This window comes from Cicer arietinum, chromosome 6 (assembly GCF_000331145.2).
Source record: "Cicer arietinum cultivar CDC Frontier isolate Library 1 chromosome 6, Cicar.CDCFrontier_v2.0, whole genome shotgun sequence".
Lineage (NCBI taxonomy): Eukaryota > Viridiplantae > Streptophyta > Magnoliopsida > Fabales > Fabaceae > Cicer > Cicer arietinum.
In genome coordinates, this window is record NC_021165.2 from 53,843,875 (window position 1) to 53,854,304 (window position 10,430).

At 36.7% G+C, this 10,430-nt stretch overlaps 1 protein-coding gene across 1 annotated transcript; it reads right to left on the minus strand.

The window, feature by feature from the left end:
- Nucleotides 1-6,928: 6,928 nt before the first annotated feature.
- Nucleotides 6,929-8,605, minus strand: LOC140920781 (uncharacterized). Its single transcript, XM_073369613.1, has one exon. The coding sequence runs from the start codon at nt 8,603-8,605 to the stop codon at nt 6,929-6,931; it is 1,677 nt and encodes a 558-aa protein (XP_073225714.1).
- Between the last annotated feature and the right edge of the window lie 1,825 nt (nt 8,606-10,430).

A 10,430-nucleotide genomic window follows, 5' to 3' on the forward strand; every position in this document is an offset into this window, starting at 1 on the left:
AGACGTATTATGAATATTATATTACAATATGGTGCAATTTATTTTCTCGGCCTATAAACATCAATTGGTTATATTTTTTTATTATTATTTTTGTGTTGCAAAGAAAACAATTTTAGGATTAAACGATTCTTTAAAAAATAAAAGCTTAACACATGAGTTTACTTTATACAAACAGGAAAAAAATAGATAGTGAAATAAAATATATTTAAAAAAAAAGATGCAAAAACAAAACAAAAGACTAATAAGCAGAAAATTAGAGAAGAAAAAAAATATATAAGAAAAATGATACCTTACTCCTGAATTGTTGTTTTGCTAGACTGATTGTTTCAAGATCAGATTTTCTTCTTCTCTTTTGCCAACTAATCTCTCTATTTTTTATGTGCTCTCAATTTGTGTTTCGAATTATGTTCCCCTTTGTCTTCTTGTGACCGACTATTTATAGACTTTTGGGTATAGATTTCAAAAGACAAAAGAATAATTGTCAATTGATTACCATTAATCTATTTTTGTTGGTTTCTTTTCTTTTAATTGGCCACAATTATACCGATTCTTATTGCTATTGATTCATTTCTTCGGTTTTCTTTTCTATTCAATTGATCACCATTATTCTGATTTTTATGACCATCAATCAATTTATTTTTGGTTTTTTTTCATTTATTTTGATCATCATTGCATCGATTTTTATGACCATCAATTCATTTCTTTTCAATTTCCTTTATTTTTATTTCTTATTATTATTTTTATATTTTAGAAAATAGTTTGAACAAAAATTAGAGGCAAACAAGAACCGAAAACACTTGTGATTGTTAAAAGCTTATACCCCTAATTATTTATTTTTATTTTTATATTTCTTCACATATAATTATATATATTTATTATTATTATTATTATTATCATCATTATTTCCTTTTTAATAAAAAGTAAAAATCGGACAAAATTAAGTGTCAACAATTATGAAACAAGAATCTTTTATTATTGAACTGACACTATTAATAACAATGTTACGTATAGAAATAAAGGCAAAGAAGCAATATTTTAAATTTAAACTATTTTAGGTGAATATATTACGAATTTCATAAAAGAACCAACTAATCTCTCTATTTTTTATGTGCTCTCAATTTGTGTTTCGAATTATGTTCCCCTTTGTCTTCTTGTGACCGACTATTTATAGACTTTTGGGTATAGATTTCAAAAGACAAAAGAATAATTGTCAATCGATTACCATTAATCTATTTTTGTTGGTTTCTTTTCTTTTAATTGGCCACAATTATACCGATTCTTATTGCTATTGATTCATTTCTTCGGTTTTCTTTTCTATTCAATTGATCACCATTATTCTGATTTTTATGACCATCAATCAATTTATTTTTGGTTTTTTTTCATTTATTTTGATCATCATTGCATTGATTTTTATGACCATCAATTTATTTCTTTTCAATTTTTCATTTATTTTGATCATCATTGCATCGATTTTTATGACCATCAATTCATTTCTTTTCAATTTCCTTTATTTTTATTTCTTATTATTATTTTTATATTTTAGAAAATAGTTGAACAAGAATTAGAGGCAAACAAGAACCGAAAACACTTGTGATTGTTAAAAGCTTATATGCCTAATTATTTATTTTTACTTTTATATTTCTTCACATATAATTATATATTTATTATTATTATTATTATTTCCTTTTTTAATAAAAAGTAAAAATCGGACAAAATTAGGTGTCAACAGCTGCCCCTCTTTACTTAGAATTTACTTGAGAATCAAAGTAAAAATAAGTAAAGATAACAAATTCTAATTTTGTCCAAAAAATAATTTTTAGAAGAATTCGTTTTGTTTTCCCGACTTCAAGATACGAGTCATTTTCTCGGCTTTGGGTGCGAGTCGTTTTCTCAGCTTCAACATGCGGGTCATTTTCTCGGCTTCTAGGTGCGAGTCGTTTTCCCGACTTCAACATGCGGATCATTTTCTCGGCTTCGGGTGCGAGTCGTTTTCCCGGCTTCAACATGCGGGTCATTTTCTCGGCTTTGGGTGTGCGGCATTTTTCCGGCTTCTAGTCGTTTTCTCGGCTTCTGGGTGCGAGTCGTTTTCCCGGCTTCAACATGCGGGTTGTTTTCTCGGCTTCTGGGTGCGAGTCGTTTTCCCGGCTTCAACATGCGAGTTGTTTTCTCGGCTTCTGGGTGCGAGTCGTTTTCCCGGCTTCAACATGCGGGTCGTTTTCTCGGCTTCTGGGAGCGAGTCGTTTTTCTGGTCTTTAACATGCGGGTCGTTTTCTCGACTTCTGGGTGCAAGTCGTTTTCCCGACTTCAACATGCGGGTCATTTTCTCGGCTTCGGGTGCGAGTCATTTTTCCGGCTTCAACATTCGGGTCGTTTTCTCGGCTTTAAATTTACAGAATTTCATGAATGAATGAATGAATGAATATGTCGGTTTTTATTAATATTTTTTTTTTGGACACGGCCATTCAAATCATGAATGAGACAAAGCACTTATACCTTTTTTTTTAACGTGATATCTTTGATCTCTTTTTTTTGTCCTCTTCTATTTTTCCTTTTCTTCCGTTCTTTCCTTTTTTTCTTTTTTGAAGAAGAATTAATATTGTGATCTTAAGTTGGATTTCATGTCGTTGTATGTCTTATATTGTAAACAACCTATATTTTATCTGGTTTCATTATATCGAGTTATGGTGTATGTTTTACTTTTCAATACATGATAATCATAAGATGCATTCAGGAAAAAGAGTTAAATTATAAAGGTAATAACAATATATATTGATATATTGAAAGAAAAAAAAAGAATATACATAAGATAAAACAAAAGAAATGGGTGGAAGACCCGATTTGGTTGCTAGTAATTCAATGGAAAAAAAAGAAGAAGAATATATATAAGATAAAACAAAAGAAATGGGTGGGAGACCCAACTTGGTTACTAGTAATTCCAAGGTAGACTGTACTAACTTCTCATGCGATAATCCGATCCATATTGTTCATTTTGTCTTTTCGAGTATATATTCTTTGTTCTTGTTTTTCTTCTTCTCTCAGGTCGCCCTTTTGGGTTTTTAACCTAACAGATATTTTTGTGCACCCTAATTTTTGTCCAGGTTGCCCTTTCAGGTTTTCAACCTAGCGGTTTTTTTTTTCATTTGTTTTTACCCTAGTTTTCGCCTAGGTCGCCGTTTCAGGTTGAAAGCGGGTATATTTTTGGTACCCTAATTTTTGCCTAGGTTGCCTTTTCAGGTTTTCAACCTAACAGGTATTCATTATTTAAGCATAATACTTTTTTACGGCGTCTGAGTTTATAGGAAGAGCTAAATCTTTTTCATCCATATTCGTAAGGATCAAAGCTCCACCTGAGAAAGCTTTCTTCACGACGTATGGTCCCTCATAGTTAGGAGTCCATTTCCCACGATAATCCTTTTGAATGGGTAAGATTTTTTTCAGCACCAGATCACCTTCCTGGTATTCTCGAGGGTATATTTTTTCTCATACGCTTTCTTCAGTCTTTTCTGATATAATTGCCCATGACATAAGGCCGCCAACCTTTTTTCTTCAATCAAATTCAATTGATCAAAACGTGTTTGTACCCATTCTGATTCCTCTAGTTTAGCTTCCATTAATACTCTTAGCGAGGGGATTTCTACTTCAATAGGTAGCACAACCTCCATCCCATATACTAAGGAAAAATGGGTTTCCCCAGTTGAAGTGCGTACCGAAGTACGATACCCATGTAGTGCAAATGGCAACATCTCATGCCAATCTTTGTATGTTATAACCATTTTCTGAATAATTTTTTTGATGTTTTTATTTGCTGCTTCAACTGCACCATTCATTTTTGGTCTGTACGGGGACGAATTGTGGTGTTGAATTTTAAAGGTGGCACACAATTCATCCATCATTTTGTTATTTAGGTTTGTGGCATTGTCAGTAATGATCTTGCTTGGTAGACCATAACAACATATGGTAGATCATAACGACATATTAATTCCCTTTTTATAAATTTGACTACCACATTTTTGGTTACATTGGCGTATGAAGCTGCCTCTACCCATTTGGTAAATAATCAATTGCCACCAAGATGAAGCGATGTCCATTTGATGCTTTCGGTTCGATCATTTTGATGACGTCTATGCCCCACATTGAGAACGGCCAGGGCGCTGAATGGGTGTTCAGGGGCACTGGTGGGGCGTGGATATTATCAGCATATATTTGACACTTATAACATTTCTTTACATAATTATAACAATCTTTTTCTAGGGTGAGCAATAATATCCGACCCGAAGAATCTTTCTAGACATGGCGTGTCCATTCATATGGATCCCATAAGAGCCATCGTGGATATCTTGTAGAATTTCCTTCGCCTCATTAACATCAACACATCTGAGGAGTACCATATCGTGATTCCTCTTATACAAAATATTTTCGTTCACAAAAAAGCTCGCGGATAACCGTCTCAAAGTTCTTTTCTCATTCTCCGATATTCCGGGAGGATATTCTCTATTTATAAGAAAATGTTTGATGTCGTGATACCACGGTTTTCCGTCAGTTTCTTCTTCCATGACATGGCAGTAGGCAGGATAATCTCGACTCTCCATTTTAATTGATGGGATTTTATCGTTTCGATTTATTTGGAACATAGATGATAAAGTAGCCAAAGCATCAGCCATTTGTTTGTCTTCTCGAGGGACATGGTGAAACGTGATTTTGTCAAATTCTAAAGACAATTCTTTTATGTAGGTAAAATAAGGTATTAACTTCTTATCTCGAGTCTCCCATTCTTGGTTAAGCTGATTAATGACTAGGGCTGAATCTCCATATACTTCTAGAACTTTTGCTTTCGATTCCAAAGCCGCCAAAACTCCCATGGCGCAAGCTTCATATTCTGCCATATTATTGGTACAATAAAAACACAACCGCGCTGTGATAGGTATGAACTTTTTTTTTGGAGATATTAAAACAACCCCAATCCCATGCCACATTATGTTGGAGGCCCCGTCGAACAACAAGGTCCATTTTCCATCATCATATTCTTCAGACAAAACCATGATACTTTCGTCTGGGAATTCACATTGCATTGATTTATAATCATCAACAGGTTGATTAGCTAGATAATCTGCTAAGGCACTCCCTTTGATGGCTTTCTGATTAACATAGGTAATATCATATTCTGATAACATCACCTGCCATCGAGAAATTCGCCCTGTGAGAGCGGGCTTTTCAAAAATGTACTTGATTGGATCCATTTTGGATATCAAATAAGTTGTATGGCAAATCATGTATTGCCTCAAGCGATGAGCCGCCCAGGATAAGGCACAACAAGTACGTTCTAACATTGTATATCCTGTTTCAACATCTGTAAATTTTTTACTTAGATAATAAATGGCATGCTCTTTTTTTCCTGTTTCATCATGTTGCCCCAGTACGCATCCCATGGCCCCGTCGAGGACTGTAAGATACATAATCAAGGGTCGGCCCAGAACTGGCGGGGCTAGAATTTGAGGATTTTGCAAATACTGTTGGATTTTTTCAAATGCATTTTGACATTCTTCGTTCCACACAACTGTTTCATTTTTCCGTAAAAGTTTAAATATTGGTTCACAAGTAGCAGTTAGTTGTGATATAAATCTTGAAATATAATTTAGTCTCCCAAGAAAACCGTGAACTTCTTTTTCTATACTCGGGGGAGGCATTTCTGCAATGGCTCGAATCTTATCAGGATCAACCTTTATTCTTCTCTGACTAACCACAAATCCCAATACTTTGCCCGATCTCACCCCAAAAGTGCATTTGGAGGGGTTGAGCTTTAGCTTAAACTTTCTAAGTCTTTTGAAGAGTTTCTTTAGATCAATAATATGTTCTTCTTTTGTTTGTGACTTCGCAATCATGTCATCTACATATACTTCGACCTCTTTATGTATCATGTCATGGAATAGGGTTACCATAGCTCTTTTGTAGGTTGCCCCAGCGTTCTTCAGACCAAAAGGCATTACTTTGTAACAAATTGTTCCCCAAGGAGTGATGAAAGTCGTTTTTTCCATATCTTCAGCTGCCATCTTAATTTGATTATACCCAGAGAAACCATCCATAAAGGAAAAGAGTGAATGGTGAGCCATATTATCAACCAGAATATCAATGTGAGGTAACGGGAAATCATCTGTAGGACTAGCTTTATTAAGGTCCCTATAATCGACACACATTCGTTCTTTGCCATCCTTTTTTGGCACTGGTACAATATTGGCTATCCATTGGGGATAATTTGCCACAGCGAGGCATCCTGCGTCAAATTGTTTTTGTATTTCTTCCCTGATTTTTAATGACATATCGGGCTTCATTCGCCTTAATTTTTGTTTCACCGGAGAAGAATCGGGTTTTAAGGGCAATTTATGCTCCACTATGCTAGTGTCCAATCCAGGCATATCCTGATATGACCAGGCAAAAATATCTTTGTATTCATGTAGGAGTTGGATTAGTTTGTGATATACTTCTTTCTTTAAGATGGTGCCAACCTTAATTTCTTTCCTTCTTTCGTCCCTAGATTAACAATTTCTATCGGTTCCTCAAAGGGCATGATACCCTGGGCTTCCCGTTCTACCACTCTTAACAAATCTAGAGGGGGTTCATAATCTTATTCATTATCTTTTTCTATTTGACTAACAAGATGGTTAAGATTATGCAACGAGATCTTAGTACAGTCGTTTGTGAATGACCTATTCCCATATCTGCTGGATTCAAGGCTAGGATAAGGAGAAAGAAGGAAAAATAAAAAAAATAAAAAATGGCGAATGAATATAAACATATGAAAGTGGTAAGAAAGAGCAATAAGAAAACAAAATGAGAATGCATTTATTGAAATTCAAAGTATTGGAAAAACAACATTGTATCCATCCTAAATATAATGAAACATCTTAAGGTCTTAGTAACAGTAATAATGCTTTTAGAATAACATGGGAATTGCATTAAATATTATAGGTGACTTGACTACTTTCCAATTCCTGATTTCTGCCCCTACACCACACGGGCGAATCCAATTAGCATCCCCATCAAACATGTCATCTTCAGCTGCCGCAATATGGATTTCACTTGTTGGTCTTGCACTTTGGAAACTCCGTCGGATGTCACAGATGGGAATCCTTTCGATTCTTGGCTCTCGATTTTCAATTCGAGCTAATCTTTTTTCTTTTTTCTCTTTGACCAATCTCCGTTTGTCATCCCTGGTGGGTTTGTAACCTAAACCCCACTTATCTTTATTTTCAGGAAGTTCCACCGGTTCTTTGAGCCCTTCTTCATCCTTCCCCAACCCGTGCCATGGATGGTGTCCTCTGCTCAACATGAACTTAGCCACCATAATAGCAGTGTTGGACATATGTGGTTCTATAGGTGTCGTTTCGACATAAGCGGTGTCCACGATTTCTAGTGTTTGGAAGGCAGTTTCTAGAGCGTCTTTTGTTGTCTCAACATAAGGTGTGGTGGACAAATTACTCACCAACAAATCTCCTTCTCCTGATACGATTACCAATTGGTCATTTATCATATACTTCAGCTTTTGGTGTAAGGTTGACGGCACTATGCCGGCAGAATGGATCCATGGCCTCCTCAATAAGCAACTATAAGCGGGTACAATATCCATCACGCGAAACGTGATTTCAAATGTGACCGGGCCTATTTGAATTGGGAGATCGATTTCCCGCATTACTTCTCTGCGACTCCCGTCGAAAGCTCTAACAACCATGGGACTTGTTCTCATATATGTACCATCACAAGGTAGTTTTGCTAATGTTGATTTTGATATGACATTCAGTGAGGAGCCATTGTCAATGAGGACTCTTGACATTATATGGTCGAGGCACATTACTGATATGTGTAGTGCTTTATTGTGCCCTCTCCCTTTGGTCGGCAACTCATCATCTGTGAAAGTTAGGTGATTGTTGGCTGTGATGTTATTTATGATGCCTCCAAATTTGTCCACGGTGATGTCGTGAGTGACATGAGCCTCATTTAGTATTTTCATCAATAGCTTCCGGTGGGACTCAGAATTCATCAATAGGGATAACAATGAAATCCTTGTAGGAGTATGGTTGAGTTGGTCGACTATTTTGTATTCACTCTGTTTGATGATTTTGAGAAATTCCTGAGCTTCTTCATTAGAAACCTCATTTTCCACTTTCTCATTTTCGACTTTCTTTTCTTCTTTATCTGTGTATGCCTTCTCAAATACCACCCTCATTTCTCTTTGTGATTTTCCTGGGGAGCATATCCGATCATTTCTAGTCATTCCTCCTATTCCTGAAACGTTTGTGACAGCGGTGGTTTTAGAGCTAGAAACATCTTTGTCCTTCTGTTTAGCTAGATGTACCTCTACATTATAGTTCCAAGGTACGGCTTTGTTGTCTTTATATGAAAAAGGGCTTGGTATCTGAACTATTAAGGTCCTCAAATCACCGGGGGCATTCATACTTTCCTCCTTAGTGAAATGAATGACCAATGGCTTTGGGATGGTTATGCCAAGTTTTTCTTCTGATTGGGTTGCAATCATACCGTCATCCTTTTCCCAACGACCTATTTGAATGGTGCCTATGTTTATCAATTTTTTGAAGTTCTTTTTTGAACTCATTGCATTCTTCTATGGAATGATCTTCATTGAGGTGGAAATTGCATCTTGCTTTCACATCGGCATTTCCTTGGATTAACCCAAATTTACATAACTCAGAGAAAATCAGTCACATGGGGGCCTTAATTTTCTCGACCTCCTTTTTTAATTGGTGATTTTCTTCGATTGCATTCACTATTGGCCCACCATGGACTGGTAGAGGATTATTCTTCACGCTAGGCCCGTTTTCTTTAAAATTCAACCATCCAGCCTTAAGCAAATCGTGCACCTTAAATTTTAAAGCTAAGCAGTTTTCAGTAGAGTGTCCTACAGCCCCAGAGTGGTAATCACACACGACGTTCGAGTCATATCCTTTTGGGTACGGTGGTTCTATAGTTTTCCCGGGACATAGTGCAACCATAAAATTGCTAACCAGATGCGGTAATAACTCTGCATAGGTCATAGGGATTGGGTCAAAATGTACGAACTTCCTCCCACGATAGTTTTTTCCCTGACTTTCATATGAATCTTGATTCCTTTGTAAGTGTTGACTTAGAGTACCTGAGATTTGTGAAGTTGCAGCGGCGTAAGGGCGACGCACAAAAGAAGGATTAGCTGGGTTTGACGCCACAAAATGGCTTTCTTCCTCCTTTTTCTTATTCACACTCGCGGGCAACTTTTTTGTGTTATTTAATCCGGTATAGCCGAAAACAATCTTTTTGCTTTTCAATCCCATTTCTACTCTTTCACCTATGATGACGAGATCTGAAAAATTTGATGAAACGCTTCCTATCATTTTGTCATAAAACGGAGGTTGAAGAGTGTTTATGAACATGGTCACCATTTCTTTTTCAGATAGGGGGGTTCAACCTGGGAAGCTAGTTCTCTCCATCGTTGGGCATATTCCTTGAATGTTTCATTGCCTCGTTTCGTCATATTTTGCAGCTGGATTCTATCAGGAGCCATGTCGAGATTTTATTTGTATTGTTTCAAAAAGGCATCCACTAGATCTTTCCAAGAGCTGCTATGAGCTCGCTCAAGGTGCATATACCAACTCAAGGAAGCTCCTGTCAAACTGTCTTGAAAGAAGTGGATTAGCAGTTTTTCGTCATGGGCGCAAAAACCCATTTTTCGACAATACATAATAAGATGGTTCTTGGGGCATGTAGTTCCCTTGTATTTGTCGAATTCAGGCAATTTGAATTTTAGAGGTATTATAACAACAGAAACAAGGCATAGGTCTGAAGCATCAAATCCATAATTGTTTCCCCCTTCGACAACTCTCAAGCGTTCTTCCAAGGCTTGCCATTTTTCTTGGGATTGATTGCTCTCGAGCGATCGAGATTCATGGTGTATGTTTAACATCACCGGCTTAGCTTCGGTAGATTTTCCTTGCGATGAAGAGCCAGGAAAGCCCGAAGTAAGGGGTGAAGGTTGCACTTGAGGGAACTCGCCAGTACCATGTTGTGGATTTGTAGCCACGACTAGTGTATTGTTGTTGGGGAGATGAGTGTCTATGGGTGGGGTATAACCTGAAGGAAGACCATAAGGTGGAAATTGCTGTGCCTTCCCTTCTTGATAATTGGTGTAAAGGTGTGGAACGACGCCCGTTGGGTGAACAAGAGTGTTTTGGGGCACCCCCTCGTCTACCAAAGGATTCCCATCATTTCTATTTCCGAGTGCTTGTAAAATCACCAAGATCTTGGTTATTTACCTCTTGAGTTGGTTCACATATTCTCTTATTTCTGTTTGGTCTAGCTCATCCATGATTTTTGACTGGGATCGTGTCCGATAACGGTGTCGTAACACCAAATTTTTTGTTTGTTGTGTTATTTTTTATGTGAAAGAA